At 34.3% G+C, this 26836-nt stretch overlaps 1 protein-coding gene across 3 annotated transcripts in view; it reads right to left on the reverse strand.

The window, feature by feature from the left end:
* The window catches only part of PCSK5 (proprotein convertase subtilisin/kexin type 5), an 868299-nt gene that overhangs the window by 329244 nt on the left and 512219 nt on the right, over positions 1-26836 (reverse strand). For 2 of the 3 annotated variants that reach the window (XM_053702490.1, XM_053702492.1), the window contains exons 19-20: positions 22393-22522; positions 19328-19443 (exon numbers count right to left, since the gene is read on the reverse strand). In XM_053702490.1, coding sequence (XP_053558465.1) covers positions 19328-19443; positions 22393-22522 — 246 coding nt within the window. Of the gene's footprint in view, positions 1-8741; positions 11030-19327; positions 19444-22392; positions 22523-26836 lie in introns of those variants that run through there. The other variant, XM_053702493.1, reaches the window with a different exon arrangement.

Raw genomic sequence — 26836 nt, forward strand, 5'->3', positions numbered from 1 at the left:
CTGCTCTAGGGGTGATAAATCCTCCTTTTGCTGTTGTCTGCAACTTTGTTAATTTGCAAGACCAATAAAGGCTTAAGGACAGTTTTTATACCAGCCTATTTAGCCATTTAATTTCGCAGAGTGCCTAATTTCTTTGCAATTTTATATTCATAATCCTAATGATAACCTCTTGGTCTGATAAATTAATATAAGCTTTGTCACTACTTAATAACTCACTAATTGTATAGTAGTTTGAATATGCTATCTACCTCATACATCAGTCTTTTCAGTCTGTATAAAAAATTAGGTTTGTTTAGGTTTGGATTATTGCTATAGTTTAATTTGTATAGTTTTATAAACCATGAGTTCTCTCACCTCCTCTTTCACCTGACTTTTGAAAACAATAGGCCCCTACTATTTTTCTCATTTCATATAATTAGAGACCACTAGCCTTCAAATGTTGTTAAAAGTTCAGATTCACAAACACAGTAGTTTCCCCATCAATACATCTGGTGAGCTCCCAGTTGTCTTGCAGTCTTTGACAGCTGTCTTCTTTTTTTCTCTTCTTATGGTATTTTGATAAGGCAAAGGTTTTCTGATAAATTTGAAATACACAGGTAATTGGGTCCTTTGTTTGTTTCAAATAGTTAAAAAGTATTTAGTGTGATTTGGATTTCACATTTAAAGCTTCAATTTTCAGTTTAATAGACCCCCTTAAAAGGATAAATCTGACTTACATATTTTGTGAAAATGTATGTTCTCATTTAATGTCAAATTTTATGCCCCAGTTGGCTACAAACAAATCAAACTATTCTCCTCTGTTTGACTTACTAGGGTACTAGCAGCTAAAATGAGGTGACAAATAAGAGAGGCAAATTCAGTTTTTTCTGAAATTTGAAAAATGACAGTAAGCTTTTTTTATGTTAGGCTAGTTATACAGGGAGTGCAGAATTATTAGGCAAATGAGTATTTTGACCACATCATCCTCTTTATGCATGTTGTCTTACTCCAAGCTGTATAGGCTAAAAAGCCTACTACCAATTAAGCATATTAGGTGATGTGCATCTCTGTAATGAGAAGGGGTGTGGTCTAATGACATCAACACCCTATATCAGGTGTGCATAATTATTAGGCAACTTCCTTTCCTTTGGCAAAATGGGTCATAAGAAGGACTTGACAGGCTCAGAAAAGTCAAAAATAGTGAGATATCTTGCAGAGGGATGCAGCACTCTTAAAATTGCAAAGCTTCTGAAGCGTGATCATCGAACAATCAAGCGTTTAATTCAAAATAGTCAACAGGGTCGCAAGAAGCGTGTGGAAAAACCAAGGCGCAAAATAACTGCCCATGAACTGAGAAAAGTCAAGCGTGCAGCTGCCAAGATGCCACTTGCCACCAGTTTGGCCATATTTCAGAGCTGCAACATCACTGGAGTGCCCAAAAGCACAAGGTGTGCAATACTCAGAGACATGGCCAAGGTAAGAAAGGCTGAAAGACGACCACCACTGAAAAAGACACACAAGCTGAAACGTCAAGACTGGGCCAAGGAATATCTCAAGACTGATTTTTCTAAGGTTTTATGGACTGATGAAATGAGAGTGAGTCTTGATGGGCCAGATGGATGGGCCCGTGGCTGGATTGGTAAAGGGCAGAGAGCTCCAGTCCGACTCAGACGCCAGCAAGGTGGAGGTGGAGTACTGGTTTGGGCTGGTATCATCAAAGATGAGCTTGTGGGGCCTTTTCGGGTTGAGGATGGAGTCAAGCTCAACTCCCAGTCCTACTACCAGTTTCTGGAAGACACCTTCTTCAAGCAGTGGTACAGGAAGAAGTCTGCATCCTTCAAGAAAAACATGATTTTCATGCAGGACAATGCTTCATCACACGCGTCCAAGTACTCCACAGCGTGGCTGGCAAGAAAGGGTATAAAAGAAGAAAATCTAATGACATGGCCTCCTTGTTCACATGATCTGAACCCCATTGAGAACCTGTGGTCCATCATCAAATGTGAGATTTACAAGGAGGGAAAACAGTACACCTCTCTGAACAGTGTCTGGGAGGCTGTGGTTGCTGCTGCACGCAATGTTGATGGTGAACAGATCAAAACACTGACAGAATCCATGGATGGCAGGCTTTTGAGTGTCCTTGCAAAGAAAGGTGGCTATATTGGTCACTGATTTGTTTTTGTTTTGTTTTTGAATGTCAGAAATGTATATTTGTGAATGTTGAGATGTTATATTGGTTTCACTGGTAAAAATAAATAATTGAAATGGGTATATATTTGTTTTTTGTTAAGTTGCCTAATAATTATGCACAGTAATAGTCACCTGCACACACAGATATCCCCCTAAAATAGCTATAACTAAAAACAAACTAAAAACTACTTCCAAAACTATTCAGCTTTGATATTAATGAGTTTTTTGGGTTCATTGAGAACATGGTTGTTGTTCAATAATAAAATTAATCCTCAAAAATACAACTTGCCTAATAATTCTGCACTCCCTGTATAGAATGCACATCTATAACAATTATCTAAACCATGGGTCATCAACTGTGGCCCTCCAGAAGTTTTGGAACTACATTTCCAGTGATGATCAGCCATCATGGGAAATGTATTTCCAAAACCTCTGGAGGTTCACAATTGATGACCCCTGCCCTAAACTATACGATTAATCTATTTCCTTTAAATCTTCACTTATTCCAGCTCTCAATATTGTCCCTATGGTTTCTTATTTCAGTACTTAATATGGGTGTAGCAATTTAATAAGTATACTTCATGTCATCTAGAACCTGATATTAAAAATGAGTTCAAAGTGACATAGATTATATATGGCCATGAGGTTTAAGTCAATATTAGGTCAATTTATTTACAGGATTGTTCCTGGGGGTAAGCAGATACATTTAATCCTAAAGCCCAAATGTATATTTTATATCAATACCCAGTTTGAACTTTTGGGGGTTCATATATTGTTTAAGAGAATGCATTGACCCAGTTTGCTCACAGCTTCCAGTTTAATCAATTATATATTGGCTATACATTTTGATTTAAGTATTCAAGCCAGTGATATAACCTCAGCAAAATGTAGATTACATTTGCTACTATGCTCTAAGGAAAAAACACAAGCGCTACTACCCAATAGAATAATATTTCATTGATTGTTTATGCAATGTCAACTGAATGGAAATTTGAATAGATAAAACTGATGAGGAACATTTGACTTAGAAGAAGATGATTGAGAAAATAAAAAGTAGAGATACATAAATACTATATATATATATATATATATATATATATATATATACAGTGAATATATATATACTGTGTATGTATATATATATATATATATAAAGAGACAGTAAAGTCAAAATTAAACTTAATTGGATTGGCTAGAGCATGACATTTTAAACAACTTTCCATTTTATTTCTGTTATCAATGAGCTATAAACACTATTCAACGATTAGTTGATTTCAGATGAGTCATCTGTCAATCAAATGCGGAAAATGGCGACCAGAGGTTCAGCTATTATCTGTATAGCGTGTATAGTGAAATATCTCTGAAGATAAGTATATACTAACTATTTCATGAATGAAACTCTTATTCATTTTTTTAACTGCTATCGTTTCACTTTAGGTAATCTCTTAAACTTGACATTCACTTTAATTCTTTTGGTATCCTTTTTTAAAGAGCTTAGGAGTGTGCACATGTCTTTAGCCATATGGCAGCAATGTTTGCAACAATGTTTATAGCAATGTTATACATATATGTATAACATTGTTTTAAACATTCTTGCAATCACTATTACCAGATGGCTAAGGACACGTGCATGCTTCTGAGCTCACCAAGTATAGCAAGAGAACTAGGCAAAATTGATCATAGTTGTAAATCCGGAATGTCGTTTAAAATCACATTTGCTATCTGAATATGAATGTTTAATTTTGACTTTACTGTTCCTTTAACTTTAAGAAACCTATGTATTTATGGATGACTGCAGAAGACTATTCAACTAGCAGAATATGTAAAAGTAAAATATATTACACAAAAAAATATATTCACTCATAATGAAGAGATCCATGCCCCTATATCATACTAGCTTTAGTAAATAAAAGCTCATAATATAACAGTGTCATATTAAAAAATGTAACAGGAATAATACTTAAAATAGAAAATGATAAAGTTATCAATGAAACAAATGCTACACACTCTGGTAATGATTTAAATAAACAATTTGTAAACAATTGAAAGCAACTGATAATCAAAATCTCCCTCACCAAAGTATTGCTTTATATTTGTATTGCAGGAATCAAGACCAAATATAAATGTAAGTATTTTTATAATATACTATAATGCTAAGTAATGAAAGGCTAAGCTCATGTATTGGTATATGCACAAAAATAAATATCTTCTAAAAGGAAATATAACATTGAATCATACAATTGCGTTCATAATTGTTACCCAAATGCTGAACCACTTGAAAGTGATACCGCACATGTTAAAAAAAAAAAAAAAAAAGGACTAGAAAATATTACTGTCATCTGCCTGGTGAACACCCAATCAGCACGATCAGTGCTGAGTTCAAACTTTGCTCTATTGTGATCTCATGAGATTTCTCCATGAACTTTTGAGATTTCGTAGTAAACTTCCTTAAACTAAGGTTGGAAATAAAATGAATCTGCCTACACATGCACATTCCCTTGAAATTCCCAGGACAATCATTCTGATTGGATGCTTAAAATCCCTTCACAATGAGATGTGGCTACTGAAGAAATTTTGAGGTAAAATATCTTCCTTGTTGATACAAACATTCATGGTATATTTTCTAGTCAAGTTTCGCGGATATGCTGCATCACTATCAAGTGATTTCAAGTGATCAAGCGTTATAATGTCCCATTAATACATAGATCCTTGATGATATATATAGTTATAGTTTAACAATAATTATGCATAACTAATTATTTTGTTTTGAAGGAAAACCAAGTTTTAAAGAAGACATCTCTAAAATGATGCTTTGTTGATACTGTACACACAAATGCTATTATATGTGCATGTTCACATTGCAGCAAGAACCTTAAAGGGACACTAAACCAACATTTTTTCATGATTCAGATAGAGTATGCAATTTTAAGCAACTTTCTAATTTACTCCTATTATCAATTTTTCCTCGTTCTCTTGCTATCTTTATTTAAAAAACAGGAATGTGATGCATAGGAGCCGGCCCATTTTTGGTTGAGAACCTGGGTTATGCTTGCTTATTGGTGGGTAAATGTAAACCTCCAATAAGCAATCACTATCCATGGTGCCGAACCTAAAATGGTCTGGCTGCTAAGATTTACATTCATGCTTTTAAAATAAAGATAGCAAGAGAACAAAGAAAAATTGATAATAGGAGTAAATTAGAAAGTTGCTTAAAATGTCATGCTCTATCTGAATCATGAAAGAAAAAAAAATGGGGTCAGTGTCCCTTTAAGTGTTGGTTTATCTTGAAATGATTTTTCCATGTATTGCAAAAGTCAAACAAAAATGTGTTCATAATTAGGTTATCAAGCAAAAAAATTAAATAATTACAGGTATAAAACTCAAAGCTCTCTGAATCTCTTTTTAGTCTCCTAAATTAGTTTAGCAAATACACAGAGCCACTACCAATGAATATTTTCTGGGACATAAATGGTCCAAAGACTAGAATAGGTTTATTGCATTGTCCAAAAAGTTTATGCATAGTTAGACATTTCAGTGGTTATTTATGAACTCATAGCAATACAAACAAATACACTTATGGGATATAACTTATGGAATATATATATATATATATTTAAAAAAAATACATAAACAGTAAACTGTGAAACTGTGTTTATAAAAGCTAAGGATAGTTTGAAATAATAATGTAGAATGAAATGATCAATATAGTAGCAGCCGAAATTATTTGATGAAAATCCCAGAATATTCAAGTGACAGTGTTTGTAACACCGCTGGAGAAGGACATATTTTGAAAGACAAAAAATGCAATAAATTTATTTTTCAGAAGATATTTTTTTGGGGGGGATTCTCAAGTAAGGACTGTTGATGACATTTCTGGAACAAGAGCAATTATTTAAAGTGAACAGCAGGTCTATAATTCTGGAAATATCTTTAAAGAAATTAGTTTTATATATATATATATATATAATATATATATATATATAAACATATATATATATATATATATATATATATATATATATATATATATATATATATATATATATATATATATAAAAACATATATATCTACTGGGCATCCCATCATCCAATGACCATGCATACAGCAGTACACAATGCAAAATATGCATTCCTGCTAGTTTCAAATTTCACCTTAACAGTTTTTAATTAATCTTTATTCATATGAAAATAATTTATCACATATTATTGCAATTCTTTCATATCCATGATTATTATACTTAGTTGAACGGGGTTTGTGGAGGTTAACGTATGATCCTAAACTCTGGTATTTTCATACATTTCCAATAAAATAATCTTCAAAACAATCTCCTTCTAACGTAAGTAGTGCACTGTTTAATAGGAATGGTATTTTGACAGTGTGTTATTTTTTTATAATGATATGATAGAAGCTAATAAAATAATTTAATTTATAGCATCTAACTTAAGGCAACAGTTTTGTGTAAGTAAAGAGGGAAAAAAGGAGAGAGAGGAGAGAGAGAGGAGAGAGAGGAGAGAGAGAGGGGAGAGAGAGAGGAGAGAGAGAGGAGAGAGAGAGGAGAGAGAGAGGAGAGAGAGGGCGGAGAGAGAGAGAGAGAGAGGAGAGAGAGGAAGGAGAGAGAGAGGAGAGAGAGGAGAGAGAGAGGAGAGAGAGAGGAGAGAGAGAGAGAGAGAGAGAGAGGAGAGAGAGAGGAGAGAGAGAGGAGAGAGAGAGGAGAGAGAGAGGAGAGAGAGAGGGGAGAGAGAGAGGAGAGAGAGAGGAGAGAGAGAGGGGAGAGAGAGGAGAGAGAGGAGAGAGAGAGAGAGAGAGAGAGCTGAAGGACAAAGCACTCTCTGGTCTTATCAAGTGTACAACACAATTTTATTTACAGTGAGGTTTCAGGGGTTCACCCCTTCATCAGACCAGTCGTTGGTAAGACCAGAGAGTGCTTTGTCCTTCAGCTCTATCTACTACTCTATACATATCCTCCTTATACCCATTTGTATTAAAATTGAATAGTTTCCCCAATATCAACAAAATCAAATGAAAAGTATTAGATAATATGCAACGCGGGTTCTCAAGCAAACACAAATGGACCAATAATGCTCAACCTTTCAAATATATATTGGAAGAAAAAAAAAACTCAGTCCATCATATTACAATATCATAGATAAATGTGTAACATTAAGTTGGGTAATAATAACAACCATTACTATTCAGCTGCCGATTTGGTTAATTCCGAGAACGAGCGCTGAGTCCCACTGGGAGAAAGGTGCTATATAAATACTAGTTATTATTATTACTATATATCCATATGTAATCTGAGTGAGCATATTAAAATTCTTACCTTCCCCATTTAAAATAAGCATTTTCCTACTATTCAAAGTCGGAACTTTTAGGGGTCCTCCCTCTTCATCAGTCTCCAGATGTCTATGAGGATTTTTGTTGATAGATCATTTGATAAACTTTCCTAAAAGATTGTGGTCAACTTAAATGCATCCCCAATAAGTGCAATTTCTACAATACAATACAACACACCATTTCCAGAATGCCTTACTTGAAAAAACTATAACCGCTAGCTCATTCATGCAAGAACAGATAAGCTTTTGACACATAGCAATGTTGCTTTTATTTATATATTGTAATGGTAACATTCTGTATCCTTGTGTAATAGAATCATATGTTGCATCTTTTTGATATCTTTGTTCCGTAAGCATGAATAAAAGAGAAAGAGTTCGTAGGTTTGTAATAAAGGTATAAAAGTGGTATTTTGGAGGACACATTATTCCCTCAAAATGTCTGACTAGTTGTTAATAATCTTCAGCACGGAATTAATTTGGCAAAAATGTTTGAATTAGATTACTTGTTCCTGATTATTTTAGAGTGCAGCATTATTTACACAGATTTGAGATCATTCTGAGGAAATGAGAGACATATATCTAGATAACTGGTAAATAACTGAATATACCAGGTACTTAATCTGGTTATATATCTTTAATGTAAAATAAAAAATAAAAAATTCATGCCTAAGGTAATAAATGTAAACCTCTGCATGTAACATATCTGACTAACAAACTTGTAAGAAAAGAAAAAAAAAAACCTGTTGTGCCAAAACACATCCTAGCATGTTGATACAGGTTTTGCCAAGAAAAATAAAGTAGTGATATTTCTCACCATTAAGTACAGTCATTCTTCAAACACTGCTTAATATTATTGCACAAATACAGTTACAAAGAGGATTGTATACAAGATTTTTGTAACTAGTAAACACCACTCATTCATTCACAATTTCAATGAGAAGACAGGGTGACCATTTCTGTCAGCACACCTGGTCTAAATGCTCTTGTTCTATTATTTGCTTTTGTTCATAATTAAAAAAAAAAAAAAAAAAAAAATGAATAATAATAATTTATTTCTTTGCATTTAGGTAGTCTGCTGCCGAAACTGATGATAAGTCTGATTTCTTATGCCTTGTATCAGACCAATTCTGTGATGTAAACTTTGATACATAGATTTCTATAATTGACTACACATTTTGCTCAGCATTTTATGTGTCCTTTGGGAAACAAACAAACAAAACAAAAAAAAGATAACATTGTGAAATATAATATGTACATTTACTGAACAAAACCCATAACAAAACATGAAGAGCTACAAACATTAAAATACATAGAATGTGCCACAAGTGACATTTAAATACTTTTACGGAATATAGTCTTGTTGTGCAGAACCAATGTCTCTGATTTCTCCAGGAACACAATAATTTAACCCCTACAGTATAACCAATATTACATGTGTGGGATGTGCAGTCAGTTTATACAACAAATAAATAGGGGAAGTGACTATAACCTTTAATGGAATGAGGAAAATACAAATTGTTTCATTCTTGAAAAGCACATGGTTTTTCTCAGAAAAAAACAGCATTTCAAATATTAAAGAGACACAGACATGTAGATCAGAATAGCAATTAATAGAATGAGCTGCACATGTTTTCCTTAACAATGATGTAAATAAAGCTAAAATAATGTAACGTGTGTACAACCTTTTTCAAATGAGGGGTGACAATGGGATATATTTAACTTAGAGGGTTGATGAGATTGTTTTGAAAATATTTAATTATAAAAAAAACATATGCAATAGTAACTTGTTTAACTAGGTACATGTCATATTTCCATTATACAAATATCAGTTGACAATATTTTTTGTGGTATTGAACAGAGCCAAATACAAATCACACTCAAATTTTGGCTGGACAAATTGGAATCTGTATACATTTGCCCCTTAGAGAGAAATTGTACTTTCGCATTATTTAAAGTACAGAAGAGAAAAAAGCAATCCTCCTGTTATAAGCAGGTACAGTACTAATTCTGTGAGCTGTGAAGTACCAGATAAAATACAGCAAAGGAGCTGCATTGTGCCCCCTAGTTATTAGGTTGGGCAATTTTAAAATGTACTCATTTGTTACATCCAGTTCTTAAGATTTACATCATGGTGCATTTTTTTTAAATTAGAGCTCTGTTTTTCTGTAGTTAAATGTGTGTCTGCAGGAAGGAGCCCACACTATACTGCCATTGTGAAGCTCTTCTATCAAATACAATAATCATCATAAAATATGGGACCCATTTGTCGTCATTTTAGCACAATAAAAGTAAAGCACATCATTTTGCTGTATTTTTTCGCTTGTACTAAAAAAAGAATAGAATGTTACAGTTAACACTTTCACTATGTTGCTGTTCTGTTTGTCTGCGTCCCTTTTACTTGTATCTTTTAAAATGAGGTTATTCTTGAGATGTATACATGTTTCCATATGTGTCCTTACCACATGTGAGTATGAGCAACCATGTGAACCATTGTAAAATGGTTTGCTTGACAAGGGAAGCAAAATATATTTAACTGCATATGGGTCAATTCATTTGAATGAAACAAATTAGCATCAAGACACATTATAGCTTAAAATAAACATTAGAATATGTTACAAAAAAAATTAACACATTGTTAAAAATGAACAGCAAATGGAGAAACACAGAGACAAGGTATATATCTCTAGAATGTTTTAAATTAGAAATAAATGACTAGTAGAATACATAAACCAGTTTTCTCTGGAGGAAATAAACAGGATATACAAAAACAGAAATATCTCCTACTATATTTTTAATAAAATATTGGTTCAATCCCATTCATTAATTTCTTTATTTTTCAATGTAATGGTGCTGGTATGCTTTACATGCCTCACTCAGGCACTGATAATTATTTTATTTAACTTACATTGTACTCGCTTTGTATAAAACTCCCCAACTATAACAGTTTTCACAAAACCATGTGATGAACGTAGGGTGTAGCTAGACATACCGCACTAAATCCATACATCCTCTTACCCCCTTATTATATATCGGGCCACATCAGCCTTTAGGAAATCCAGTCCTGTCTGGGGAGACCAAAATACGAACAAGAAAAGGCAATACCTTTTTATCTGATATCACATCATTAGCTGAACCTTTATTTTGGCATCAATGCTTTGGTCACACAATACTGACTGTGAATCCAGGTGCTTTACTGTAAACACCTAGATATACAAGGTAGGTCTGTTGTAGTTTTTTTTTTATTATTATTTGTTTCTTTTTTGAAGTTCCAACCAAACAGTTTATCATTTCCCCCATTGGAGAAAGACCGAGGGGCAAAAAAGAGTGAGAAAAAGAGGTGGCTTTTTATTATTAATATGAAAAATCTAGAAGTCTAAAAGGAATAGGGAACTTTTGCCGCAGCCTATTCACCCCTTGAGTGTACACGTTCTGCAGCAAAGTTGCTGAAGTACTTTCCGTTGGCACAAATTGTTCTTTTTTACTAGCATACAGAAACCTCCCTCTGCCCAGGATTCTTCCGTTGCTTTCCATAGGTTGACAGTGGGAAGAAGCAGAAACATGAAGATTTTGAAGAAAACGTGGACAATGGAGTAAGATTTGATTGGTAAGAACAGGTAGATTGGATGGTAGAGACCATTCAGCAGCAGGAAGCAAGGAAATTTGGTCCATCAAAGGGAAAGTTGATTCAACAATTTTGTTTTTCAACAGGAAGGAACATAATGGTCCGACAGTAAGTGATTGGTATCCATTGATGTAAAAAGGATGAAGAAAAAAAAAGTAGAAAATTAGAAAAGAACAAAAAGAAATTTTGATAAATATATCACAGTGATTTATATACATGAGATTGAAATGTATAATCATAAAGGAAACAGATATTTTTCAGGACAGAAATAATTATAATAAACAGTTTCATTTGTAAAATTTTAAGTAATGAAGGCAACTAAAAAGTTTTTTTTTTGTTATAAAGTCACATGTAAAGGCAAAATGAAAAAAAAAAACAAAAAAACTTTCCAATTCACTCATTACTGTATTGTTTCAAACTTTCCTCCTTTCCAAGAGAGCTTACTCAGGTAGGCTCAAAAACTTGCACATGTCTTCAGCACTATATCATAACAGTATTTGCAACAATGTTGTACATATTCTGCTCAGGCATATACTCACTCCAGAGCTTTTACCTCATAATGAAAAATGCATTGTTAAAGGGCCCTTATATTGATAAAATAAAATGCTCTAATTTATTATAACATGTCAATTTATCACTAGCAGCACTGCAACACTATGTGTTCCCAAATGGTTTAAACATACAGGTAAATTACTGCTTTGGAGCCACAGAGCACAGCTGGTCCCAAGCGGAAACTCTGCTGATTCAATTCACAACCCAGCTGTGTGACTAGTGATGCCGATTGGATCAGTAGCAGTGTCCGTTCAGAGCCAGTAGTTCTCTGCTGCTCCTGAGCAGTATTTCACCTATGTGTTTAACATGTTGTGGGGGTTCAACACATAGCGAAGCAATGTTGGTAGTGATAAAATAATATGCTCTAATGAATAAGAGCATTTTATTTTATCTCTATAATCACACTTTAAAAAATATAGGGCTAGATTATGAGTAGAGCGCAAACATTTATGCCCGATCGATAAGGAGTATATATCGTGACGGTTTGCACTCATCGTGTATACCGCTCATATTATGAGTTGAAATTAAACACGATTGCTTGAGCGCAATCACAATTTGTGCTAGAATGATTACCGTGACTTCAGAGCTCTGGTTACCTGTTTTGCAAAACTAAAAAATCTCACAAAACACATCAAAAATACATTACAAAGTACAGTTACAATATAAGTAAAGAATAAAGGTTTAGGGTTTATTGAGCACTCTTTCCTAGTCTAAGTAGTAAGGAATTAAAAAATAACTTTTATTAATTAAATGCAAAAATGAGGAAACAACCTCTATATAATAAATGAAACCCCACCAACCAAAGTAATAATCAGGTGAGATAAAAAGCGCATGCATTCACCCCCCTGTTTCCTGGCCGATCGCTGCAGTCGTCGGCATCAGGTGCCAGGGGTGAATAAACATGCAATATCACTAATAGAATACACAAACTAGTTTCAGCCCAAGAAGTGGCCTTTTTCAATGTGAATAGTAACAAGCAGAAGCCCCAAATGCCATCCTTTTAAATACAGGCATATTGCCTGCTATTCACCAATCATGATGCAGGAAACAGGGGGGTGAATGCATGCGCTTTTTATCTCACTTGATTATTACTTTGGTTGATGGGGTTTCATTTATTATATAGAGGTTGTTTTCTCATTTTTACATTTAATTATTAAAAGTTATTTTTTAATTCCTTTCTACTTAGATTAGGAAAGAGTGCTCAATAAACCCTAAACCTTTATTCTTTACTTATATTGTTAAATCCTTTTTTAAGGGGCAGCACTGGACTGTTACATTTAGCTCAGTCTTTTTTCCAGGGTCACTGGGTCCTAATGCCAGTACCATTTTCATATTATTAAAGTACAGTTACAATCATAATAAAACTATCTAATAAAAAATTATCACAAAAATATTGCATACAAAAGTTATAAGGGCTCAAAGATATGAGGTCTCAGGGCTTTAACATAGTGATACATACATATACAACTCTAAAGATATGTGTACATATGTATTTATATGTGTATATATGTATTTACAGACATATATACATATATAAACACATAAATACATATGTACACACATAAGATATATATATATATATATATATATATAAGTGCATTAGAGCCCCTTGCCGTTAAGTAGATGAAAAAATGTTAAAAGCATTTTTATGCAATATTCATTTTTAATAAAGGTTTTAATTGCGTATTTACTGTAAATATTTCACATTCCAATGTTCTGTACATAGCAGAATATGTTCTATGTATTTCTAAATAGATATTCCTATATACATCTGTATATATCTATACCTATATACACTGTGTGCAGAATTATTAGGCAAATGAGTATTTTGACCACATCATCCTCTTTATGCATGTTGTCTTACTCCAAGCTGTATAGGCTCGAAAGCCTGCTACCAATTAAGCATATTAGGTGATGTGCATCTCTGTAATGAGAAGGGGTGTGGTCTAATGACATCAACACCCTATATCAGGTGTGCATAATTATTAGGCAACTTCCTTTCCTTTGGCAAAATGGGTCAAAAGAAGGACTTGACAGGCTCAGAAAAGTAAAAAATAGTGAGATATCTTGCAGAGGGCTGCAGCACTCTTAAAATTGCAAAGCTTCTGAAGCGTGATCATCGAACAATCAAGCGTTTCATTCAAAATAGTCAACAGGGTCGCAAGAAGCGTGTGGAAAAACCAAGGCGCAAAATAACTGCCCATGAACTGAGAAAAGTCAAGCGTGCAGCTGCCAAGATGCCACTTGCCACCAGTTTGGCCATATTTCAGAGCTGCAACATCACTGGAGTGCCCAAAAGCACAAGGTGTGCAATACTCAGAGACATGGCCAAGGTAAGAAAGGCTGAAAGACGACCACCACTGAACAAGACACACAAGCTGAAACGTCAAGACTGGGCCAAGAAATATCTCAAGACTGATTTTTCTAAGGTTTTATGGACTGATGAAATGAGAGTGAGTCTTGAAGGGCCAGATGGATGGGCCCGTGGCTGGATTGGTAAAGGGCAGAGAGCTCCAGTCCGACTCAGACGCCAGCAAGGTGGAGGTGGAGTACTGGTTTGGGCTGGTATCATAAAAGATGAGCTTGTGGGGCCTTTTCGGGTTGAGGATGGAGTCAAGCTCAACTCCCAGTCCTACTGCCAGTTTCTGGAAGACACCTTCTTCAAGCAGTGGTGCAGGAAGAAGTCTGCATCCTTCAAGAAAAACATGATTTTCATGCAGGACAATGCTCCATCACACGCGTCCAAGTACTCCACAGCGTGGCTGGCAAGAAAGGGTATAAAAGAAGAAAATCTAATGACATGGCCTCCTTGTTCACCTGATCTGAACCCCATTGAGAACCTATGGTCCATCATCAAATGTGAGATTTACAAGGAGGGAAAACAGTACACCTCTCTGAACAGTGTCTGGGAGGCTGTGGTTGCTGCTGCACGCAATGTTGATGGTGAACAGATCAAAACACTGACAGAATCCATGGATGGCAGGCTTTTGAGTGTCCTTGCAAAGAAAGGTGGCTATATTGTCACTGATTTGTTTTTGTTTTGTTTTTGAATGTCAGAAATGTATATTTGTGAATGTTGAGATGTTATATTGGTTTCACTGGTAAAAATAAATAATTGAAATGGGTATATATTTGTTTTTTGTTAAGTTGCCTAATAATTATGCACAGTAATAGTCACCTGCACACACAGATATCCCCCTAAAATAGCTATAACTAAAAACAAACTAAAAACTACTTCCAAAACTATTCAGCTTTGATATTAATGAGTTTTTTGGGTTCATTGAGAACATGGTTGTTGTTCAATAATAAAATTAAGCCTCAAAAATACAACTTGCCTAATAATTCTGCACTCCCTGTATAATTATATATATATATATATATATATATATATATATAGATATATATTGTACCAAAATACATTCACATACAGAAAAATATATTTTTGAAAAAATAGAACATATTTTTCTATGTGCAGAACATTGCAATGTAAAATATTCATATTCTCATGTTTGGTTAATGCAAATGAGTATATGTGATCGGGTTTGCAAGAAAGTGGGGCGTTAGGTTTTTCCTCCATTGACCTCTAGGGGGAATACATGAACGCGCACACTATATTCTAACTTTGGAATTTTTGCACTCGTCCGGGTTAGTGCGACAGCAAAAACATTTTACTTTCAAGCTATGAGCGCAACCCTGACGAGCACAAATATTTTACTTTTAGCTCATTTAATGCTCAAGCGGGAGCGTTATTTTGCATTCCACTCGTAATCTGGCCCATAATGGATCATAATACATTTAATCAAAATCCCTTTATTCACAGTGTAAAGTGGTTAAACACATAGTTAAAGGGATATGATATTTTGTCTTGCAACAGATTATCATATAAACCACATGTGATATGATAATACATTACCGTCTTATTTAATTTATCTCTTTTCCAATTCAAAACCTGGAGGAGCCAGTCTAGAGTTGTTAATGGAGTAGACAAAGCTTACCACTGTAATTGTGTTAGCAAAACATACATTCTTTTGCAGTATGTTAGTTTGCAACATCTTCCTGATAGGGACAAGGTTAGCCTTATGAAGTTTGAAGTGCAAAGTCACAGAATAGGAATACCCAAAAAAATTAAAGTAGAATTACAGAAAAGGTGGATGCATAAATAAAGCATATAGTAAGTTTTTTTTTTAAGTATGCATAAAAAACACTTTATATTACAATCACAACGTGTTTTATGTCCCTGTAAAGATTCTCACTCAGTTAAGATATGAACATTTGTCGCTCTGGTTGGGTCACTAACAATATCATTCTCAGGAGTGACACAAATTTTTTATTTACTACTTTAACTATGTGTTTAACACATATTTCATGAGTTAAACAAACAGTGGAAAAGTGGGATTTATTTCATGTATTTTTTTTTTACTTGTATGTCCCTTTAATGGCAATATGTATAAGGTTTATTGTTTAGCAAGGAAAGGGTAAACTGTAAAACAAAAGCTGTTAGAATATAATGCATCTATCCAAACAGCTTTGACAATTACTTTTAGCACCACAAAGGAAATACAAATATTCTTCTTTTACACTCTATAAATAAAGTTGGTGTGAAGTTTTTTTCTTTTTTTTTTTATACTCCAAAATGCAAACCTTGTTCTGCAGTCACTATACAGAAAAACATTTCAAGGAAAGAATGTCATTGGGATAAAAAGAAGAGAAATTGTATAGCAACACTGATATGCATCATTTCCTCACTGGGATAAACTGAAGGAAAAACTACCGAGAAATATTTCATCAGATAAAAATAAAAAGTTATTGATGTGACATTAATCTTCACACACATGAATATTACAGTCTTTCTTGAATTTACAGACAAGCACAGAAATAACCTTCATCACAGTCTTTGCAATAATATTAAACCTTTTAGATTTGTGTAAATTACTGCAATATATTCTTTATTTATTTTTCATAGTTGTTTAAAATTATACTTTTGTATATTTTTTTAAACATCTCTAAAACATTTTCATACTCTGTTCATATATTGCTTACTATCAGATGTGGGTTATTTATACTGTAGATTTAAACACCTAATTTCAGTTTATGAACTAAATTAGAAAGAATACTGCTATGGAATCATTGTAAACTCAGAGATTACCCAAGTTAAAAACAGAAGTATCCAAAAAAATATCACCGGACCATAATAATATTTAAGGGACATGAAACCAAATTTTTTTCCTTTCATGATTCAGAAAGAGCATGCAACTTTAAACAACTTTCCAATTTACTTCTATTTTCTAATTTGCTTCATTTTCATGATATGCTTTGTTGAAAATCATATCTACATAGGCTCAGGAGCTGATTGGTGGCTGCACATAGATGCCTCATGTTATTGGTTAACCTATGAGCATTGCTATTTCTTCAACAAAGGATACCAAAAGAATGAGGCAAATTAGAAAATAGAAGTAAATTGGAAAGTTGTTTAAAATAGTATGCTCTATCTGAATCATGAAAGAACATTTTTGAGTTTCACGTCCCTTTAATATTTGGTCAAATCTGACTAAACCCTTGAATTAGGGCACCGATGGCACATTAAAAAAAGGACCTGGTGCATTGATTTTTGAGCCCTGAAGTTAACTAAGGGGCTTTAGGCGATGTGCTGGGGCTCCACCAAAATTAAACTGTGCTATGGTCACCATGTGAGGCCCCTCATATTTTCAATAGATTAAGCATGGGAACTATAATCCCCAGAATGCTCTGAGGGCCAAGCTTGGTTGATCTCTCCTCGTTGTGTGCAGTTGAGGTACAGTGAAGAGAGCTTGCAGCAAATATGTTTTCAGCTATTCCTCTTGCTGCTCTTTTTACTATATACAGTATATATATATATATATTTTAATTTCTTTATTATTGCATCTATTTGCACAAATTACATTATTGCACATATTTATAGTGGATTTCACATAATTGTATCTTCTCTTCCCCCCCCCCCCAACAGACAGCATTATTGCACATATGTATAATTAGTAGATTTCATAAAAATGATGTGCTTTAGTGTGCATTCATTCTATAAGTAACTACAATGATATTGACACCTTTTACATCAAGAAAAATACCATGTATATTTTTTATAATTGGCAAAAAATAAATAAAAATGTAATAGGTTAATCTATTTAATCATTTTTTCATTTAATAATCTCTCCCCATCCTAGATTATAGCATTTATATGATCACACAGGTCTTGCAGAAATCACTATCATGTGTCTAGATCTACTTAAAAGCAAATTAACAGAAATATCTCCTAGTTCCTCTTTTATCTTTTGCAGTTGAATATTTGTCAAAGACATGGGAATCAAGGCACTGTCAATGTTTCTCCATACTGTTTGAAATATCTAGGTTACTGTCGGTAAATGTGGTGATACAAATAAAGTTATATTCAGAAAGGCAAAATAATGTTTAAGAATGTAATAAAAATGTTGATCATCATATTTATGACATTATGATAAATAAAAAAAAATCAATTTCATATAAATGACCCAATCCACATGATGGAGAACAATGGTCACTTCGATATATTGAATAATTTTGGCATTAAACATTTCAAGTCATATGACCAATATCATAAATTGGTGCATTCTCCTGTATGTACAAACTGTGTTGAGGCTCATCTTTGGTTCAATCTGTTTAAAATTGCTGGGGACATCAATCATAAAATTTCTAATACTGCTTCAAGTCACAAAATGGAAACATTCTGTTTGAAATAAAAACAAGCGTACGGGTTTATGTGCCCTTCCGTCAGTAGCCAACAGTTTGTATTAAGTTCACCATTTATTTTACAGCAAAAGCTTGTCATAAACTGCTAATAAAATAAATCACCACAAGACTTTGTGAAGGACAGTGTCGTTACAAAAGTTTTAGTCTTACAAATAAACAACAGCTATAAACCATAAATCTTACATCAGAGCAATTCCTGACACATTCTGCAAACCAAATGCACTCTGGGCCTAGTGGCTATAATCCTGCTTGACACAAAAGCCCTAGAATAATCTCAGTGCATTATATAAAAATGAATTCAATATATATTACAACAGCTCTACAGACATATGCATTTGAAAAACAGAATTCATTAAATATTAGTTCTAGTAGAAATATCTATTCGCAGTACCTCATTTTTATTTATATATACGTTTACATGAGTAGTTGAAAGTGATGTGATTTTTAAAAAATGTGTGACATTAAATCGGATAATTTGTCAATGTTTGTCATAGTTTAAGCAAACTATCAGTTTTTTTGTGTCAAACATCACACTTTCCATTTTTTTTGCCTGAATTCGACTTTTCGTTCTTATGTTAAAAGGGCATTAAAGTTATCTTTTTTTCTGTTGCAACTAGAATTGTTTTTTATAAATAGATGTGCTTCTCTCTCACAAACCAATACTGCACAAACATGCATTTCGTGTTTGTTTCACAATAACAATAAACAGCTTTTCTAATGCAAGAAAAAAAATTGTCATGCGCTTAAATTGTGTTCCCTTATAAAAAATGTAGCAATATCACACGTATAACCATCTTTCAAAATGGTTCTGATTTCCATTTCTACTGTACACATCTGTATATGTTTTCTAATTATTACTGAAACACAGTTGCTTAATCATTCACTTACCATCTTTACAGACCATCCCTACTACACAGACGTTGCCCTCTAATACGTAACCGTCTGGACAGCTTGTACAGTTTCTGTCACCCGGACCCGAGCATGCTAAGCAACTGGCATCACATCTATAAGACATTATACAAATGTTATGAGCTGAAAACATTTCTAACAATCAAGTTACTATCTTGCTGATCGCTCTACATGTAAACTAAAATTTGTGCAGTAAATTTCTTTGTCCTTCATTTATTATCCTCAATAAAACCAAATCTTCACAGTAATTTATCTCTTTTGTGCTACGCTAATTGTAGTCTCAAAAGCACCGTGAGCAGAAAAAAACAATGAGCTTCTTGATGTCTCAAAACGCTGGATAGCTGGGATGGTAAAAACAACCACACACATCAGTTACACTGAAATCACCAGTTTTTCTGCTGATTGCTGTTAAAATTATTGCTTGCAAACATGCCCAGATTTGATAAAACCATTTACTGTTTTGCTTGCCTGGATAAGGACAAAAATGGAGGACAAAGAAACATACTTCTCTTAAAAAAATAAGCTGTAAAATTGCTGATATACTGTATATGCTTTTGGGATTTATCCTTTTATTATTATTATTATTTGATTTTGAAAAATGCTATCAGTCTACAAATAGCAGGCAAAATAGCAACACATATAAATTATTAAATCTCAATTGAATGGTCACATACTGTATATTCCAATAATGCTATAAATTAATTGCAGGTTTACAACATTTTGAGTAACATTTGAAATTTGTAGTTATGATAATAATAACGTGAACCGTTTCTATTTAATATTGTTTTACTTTCCTGCAAATGGCTAAAATACGAGAAAATAATATGACAAATATGAATTTTTATCGTATTAAAAAAACCTATCTATATTATTAATAAAGATATATAGGAAACTGTGTACAGTTTGTTTTTCCTCCTGATCTTCCTTCTGTCAAATTACTGTATGGTCTTCTTTCAACATTGACAATGTGTGCAGGTATAAAATGATGAAATTGAAAGTACAAATCGCTACAATCCTCCTTATGCAATTGATGATAGCTACCCGATGTATTTTATATTGATGTGGGTAGCTGGCTTAATGATGTATTTCCTGCAGAACCATGTATTAAGATGCAATGTTTTCTGCTTTGTATTTTTATTCATTTTTAAACCAGAATACTGAAGTTTTTGTTCTACTGTGCACTAATACAGAATATATTAAATTAACTTTGATAAAAAAATATATTAAAACAAATCAAAAGAAGGCGCCCATAGCGTAGTATATTCTTAGACAACACAATGTAGTAAATGTGTATATAAATTTTCACTCTCGAAAAAATCCATTACTCAAAACTATTGGATCCATCCACATCAGCCAGCCGAGGAGAAGGAGACCTCTAACCTGGTTCCTGATATGGGAGGCGAGTTAGCCAGACTACTCTTGAATATCTGGCCTGCGATTATAGCACTTCAAAGTGCTTCATAAAATGCGAGTGAAATTTATATACGCATTTACTACTTCGTGTTGTCTAAGAATATACTATGCTATGGGCGCCTTCTTTTGATTTTTTTTTTAATAGGATTACAGAGAAGTGACTGGCCATTTCACTCGAGAAGAGCTGCCTGTCCACCTTTTACCATTCCCTTGTGGTTTGATCATCCTATATCAGATCTTTTGGGGAACATAAGGGGCATATGAGAACCAAATCCAGTGACTTTATACCAATATTTATCACATAGATACACAAGTCTGTATTGATCAGCAATTGGACATTTTATGTGATATATTTATATTCCTGTACCAATACGCGTGTACCAACATTTAGTAATATTGATTATAGTGTTTTTGCATTTGTTTTATTTATTAGTTTTTACATTTTGAACACATACTGGTACAATTTACTACCCCACTTAAAGGGACACTGAACCCAATTTTTTTCTTTCGTGATTCAGATAGAGCATGCAATTTCAAGTAACTTTCTAATTTACTCCTATTATTAATTTTTCTTCATTCACTTGCTATCTTTATTTGAAAACAAAGGCATCTAAGCTTCTTTTTTGGTTCAGGCTCTGGACAGCACTTTTTTATTGGTGGATGAATTTATCCACCAATCAGCAAGAATAACCCAGGTTATTCACTAAAAATGGGCTGGCATCTAAACTTACATTCTTGCATTTCAAATAAAGATACCAAGAGAATGAAGAAAATGTGATAATAGGAGTAAATTAGAAAGTTGCTTAAAATTGCATGCTCTATCTGAATCACAAATGAAAAAATTTGGGTTCAGTGTCCCTTTAATGGGTCACTAAATTCAAAATTAAACTTTCAAGATTCAGACACAACATATTATTAAAGGGACAACCTAGTCTAAATTAAACTTTCATGATTCAGGATAAGGCATGCAAGATACCTAAGATGGTGGTGAGGAGAGTGGGTGGCGAGAGGGCTGTTTGGGAGGGATCAGGTAGGGAAATATTGCATAATGGACCAAGATCAATACCTTGGGTTGTCAATTTAAACAAAATATATAGTTTGGATAGGTAAATAAAAAAAAAAATCTATTTTTGTTTAAATAGATTGATAGCAAAAATGCTAAAACTTCTCTAGTATTTTGGACATTTTTTTCTGAAATTCCCAGTAGGGAAGACTGAATAAACTTTGGTAAAAATGTTTTTTTTTTTTTTATGAAACAGGCAAAATCTGTTTAGATCAACTGTATATTTATCTGTTATATGACAGGAAACATTTCTATCAGGAAGTAAGAGAGAAAAGCCTAGGGAAGCTACTATATAAGTAAGTATTCTTTATTTGTACATTTCTATGCTAAAAGGCAAACACTCAGATAGCTTGACCTTATTATTATCAAGTAATTTGAGGTGTTACCAGCTTAGTCTTCTATTCATTTTCATTGAGAAAAGCCATAACGCTGACATAGCCAGAGGCAAAAACAAAAAAAATAATATTCTCAATGCAATGGCTGTGGTATAATTTATCACAAATGCAACAGTATTTGCTCTGATTATTAGCAAGTGACCCTAGATATTCTGCACAGTGCGGCAGCTTACCTTTTACAGGTTTTATATCCATTTGTCTTGGATTGAGCAAAATAGTACCCAGTACTACATGTTACAACACATTTCCCATCTTCATATAAACTGAATTCTGTACAGTTTATACAGTTATCTATTCCAGGACCTAAAGGAAATAGAAAAATACAAATATACATTACTACTACTACAGCTCTTTATAATTGAATACCAATCTAGTACATGTGCCTAGTGAAATAATTTGACAATTGTAGAATTATTCTATATACTTTGGTTGAATTAATATTTTAGTAACGGTAGTAATAGTCTAGGAGCATTATGCAGGTGATAGTAAAAATCCTGTGTTTTAAAACAAAATAAAAACTAGAAAATAGTCAAATACATGTTGAAATGTATCACTAAAACAAACTGAATGCACTGTGACATTACATAATCTTTGCACTTATTAACCATTTGCTAAACTTTGTAACATTACTTTGCAGTACATGATATATCGTTAATTCAGAAAACATACAGCAACTTGGGCTTTAAAATAGTCTATAAAATCAATAAAAACCATTTGGCTTGGTACATTTCTATTATGTGATCAATGTATTAGATGAACACAACCAGAGTTATCCAGTTATCAAGTAGCACAGAGAGTTCAGAGATTCAGTATCTGATGGAACAAAGATGAATTATTCAAGTGCTGTCTGCAGGCCATGAAGACTTAGGCCTAGATTTGGAGTTCGGCGGTAAAAGGGCTGTTAACGCTCCGCGGGCTTTTTTCTGGCCGCACCATAAATTTAACTCTGGTATCGAGAGTTAAAACAAATGCTGCGTTAGGCTCCAAAAAAGGAGCGTAGAGCATTTTTACCGCAAAAGCAACTCTCGATACCAGAGTTGCTTACGGACGCGGCCGGCCTCAAAAACGTGCTCGTGCACGATTCTCCCATAGGAAACAATGGGACTGTTTGAGCTGAAAAAAAACCTAACACCTGCAAAAAAGCAGCGTTCAGCTCCTAACGCAGCCCCATTGATTCCTATGGGGAAACACTTCCTACGTCTGCACCTAACACCCTAACATGTACCCCGAGTCTAAACACCCCTAATCTTACACTTATTAACCCCTAATCTGCCGCCCCCGCTATCGCTGACCCCTGCATATTTTTTTTAACCCCTAATCTGCCGCTCCGTAAAACGCCGCCACCTACGTTATCCCTATGTACCCCTAATCTGCTGCCCTAACATCGCCGACCCCTATGTTATATTTATTAACCCCTAATCTGCCCCCCACAACGTCGCCGACACCTACCTACACTTATTAACCCCTAATCTGCCGAGCGGACCTGAGCGCTACTATAATAAAGTTATTAACCCCTAATCCGCCTCACTAACCCTATCATAAATAGTATTAACCCCTAATCTGCCCTCCCTAACATCGCCGACACCTACCTTCAATTATTAACCCCTAAACTTCCGATCGGAGCTCACCGCTATTCTAATAAATGTATTAACCCCTAAAGCTAAGTCTAACCCTAACACTAACACCCCCCTAAGTTAAATATAATTTTTATCTAACGAAATTAATTAACTCTTATTAAATAAATTATTCCTATTTAAAGCTAAATACTTACCTGTAAAATAAATCCTAATATAGCTACAATATAAATTATAATTATATTATAGCTATTTTAGGATTAATATTTATTTTACAGGCAACTTTGTAATTATTTTAACCAGGTACAATAGCTATTAAATAGTTAAGAACTATTTAATAGTTACCTAGTTAAAATAATAACAAATTTACCTGTAAAATAAATCCTAACCTAAGTTATAATTAAACCTAACACTACCCTATCAATAAAATAATTAAATAAACTACCTACAATTACCTACAATTAACCTAACACTACACTATCAATAAATTAAATAAACACAATTCCTACAAATAAATACAATTAAATAAACTAGCTAAAGTACAAAAAATAAAAAAGAACTAAGTTACAGAAAATAAAAAAATATTTACAAACATAAGAAAAATATTACAACAATTTTAAACTAATTACACCTACTCTAAGCCCCCTAATAAAATAACAAAGCCCCCCAAAATAAAAAATTCCCTACCCTATTCTAAATTAAAAAAGTTACAAGCTCTTTTACCTTACCAGCCCTGAACAGGGCCCTTTGCGGGGCATGCCCCAAGAATTTCAGCTCTTTTGCCTGTAAAAGAATAAATACAATACCCCCCCCCCCAACATTACAACCCACCACCCACATACCCCTAATCTAACCCAAACCCCCCTTAAATAAACCTAACACTAAGCCCCTGAAGATCTTCCTACCTTGTCTTCACCATCCAGGTATCACCGATCCGTCCTGGCTCCAAGATCTTCATCCAACCCAAGCGGGGGTTGGCGATCCATAATCCGGTCCAGAAGAGGCTCCAAAGTCTTCCTCCTATCCGGCAAGAAGAGGACATCCGGACCGGCAAACATCTTCTCCAAGCGGCATCTTCGATGTTCTTCCATCCGGTGCGGAGCGGGTCCATCTTGAAGCAGGCGACGCGGATCCATCCTCTTCTTCCGATGTCTCCCGACTAATGACGGTTCCTTTAAGGGACGTCATCCAAGATGGCGTCCCTCGAATTCCGATTGGCTGATAGGATTCTATCAGCCAATCGGAATTAAGGTAGGAATTTTCTGATTGGCTGATGGAATCAGCCAATCAGAATCAAGTTCAATCCGATTGGCCGATCCCATCAGCCAATCAGATTGAGCTCGCATTCTATTGGCTGATCGGAACAGCCAATAGAATGCGAGCTCAATCTGATTGGCTGATTGGATCAGCCAATCGGATTGAACTTGATTCTGATTGGCTGATTCCATCAGCCAATCAGAAAATTCCTACCTTAATTCCGATTGGCTGATAGAATCCTATCAGCCAATCGGAATTCGAGGGACGCCATCTTGGATGACGTCCCTTAAAGGAACCGTCATTAGTCGGGAGACATCGGAAGAAGAGGATGGATCCGCGTCGCCTGCTTCAAGATGGACCCGCTCCGCACCGGATGGAAGAACATCGAAGATGCCGCTTGGAGAAGATGTTTGCCGGTCCGGATGTCCTCTTCTTGCCGGATAGGAGGAAGACTTTGGAGCCTCTTCTGGACCGGATTATGGATCGCCAACCCCCGCTTGGGTTGGATGAAGATCTTGGAGCCAGGACGGATCGGTGATACCTGGATGGTGAAGACAAGGTAGGAAGATCTTCAGGGGCTTAGTGTTAGGTTTATTTAAGGGGGGTTTGGGTTAGATTAGGGGTATGTGGGTGGTGGGTTGTAATGTTGGGGGGGGTATTGTATTTATTCTTTTACAGGCAAAAGAGCTGAAATTCTTGGGGCATGCCCCGCAAAGGGCCCTGTTCAGGGCTGGTAAGGTAAAAGAGCTTGTAACTTTTTTAATTTAGAATAGGGTAGGGAATTTTTTATTTTGGGGGGCTTTGTTATTTTATTAGGGGGCTTAGAGTAGGTGTAATTAGTTTAAAATTGTTGTAATATTTTTCTTATGTTTGTAAATATTTTTTTATTTTCTGTAACTTAGTTCTTTTTTATTTTTTGTACTTTAGCTAGTTTATTTAATTGTATTTATTTGTAGGAATTGTGTTTATTTAATTTATTGATAGTGTAGTGTTAGGTTAATTGTAGGTAATTGTAGGTAGTTTATTTAATTATTTTATTGATAGGGTAGTGTTAGGTTTAATTATAACTTAGGTTAGGATTTATTTTACAGGTAAATTTGTTATTATTTTAACTAGGTAACTATTAAATAGTTCTTAACTATTTAATAGCTATTGTACCTGGTTAAAATAATTACAAAGTTGCCTGTAAAATAAATATTAATCCTAAAATAGCTATAATATAATTATAATTTATATTGTAGCTATATTAGGATTTATTTTACAGGTAAGTATTTAGCTTTAAATAGGAATAATTTATTTAATAAGAGTTAATTAATTTCGTTAGATAAAAATTATATTTAACTTAGGGGGGTGTTAGTGTTAGGGTTAGACTTAGCTTTAGGGGTTAATCCATTTATTAGAATAGCGGTGAGCTCCGATCGGAAGTTTAGGGGTTAATAATTGAAGTTAGGTGTTGGCGATGTTAGGGAGGGCAGATTAGGGGTTAATACTATTTATGATCGGGTTAGTGAGGCGGATTAGGGGTTAATAACTTTATTATAGTAGCGCTCAGGTCCGCTCGGCAGATTAGGGGTTAATAAGTGTAGGCAGGTGTCGGCGACGTTGAGGGGGGCAGATTAGGGGTTAATAAATATAATATAGGGGTCGGCGGTGTTAGGGGCAGCAGATTAGGGGTACATAGGGATAACGTAGGTGGCGGCGATTTGCGGTCGGAAGATTAGGGGTTAATTATTGTAAGTAGCTGGCGGCGACGTTGTGGGGGGCAGGTTAGGGGTGAATAAATATA

The sequence above is a fragment of the Bombina bombina genome, chromosome 2 (genome assembly GCF_027579735.1).
Source record: "Bombina bombina isolate aBomBom1 chromosome 2, aBomBom1.pri, whole genome shotgun sequence".
NCBI lineage: Eukaryota > Metazoa > Chordata > Amphibia > Anura > Bombinatoridae > Bombina > Bombina bombina.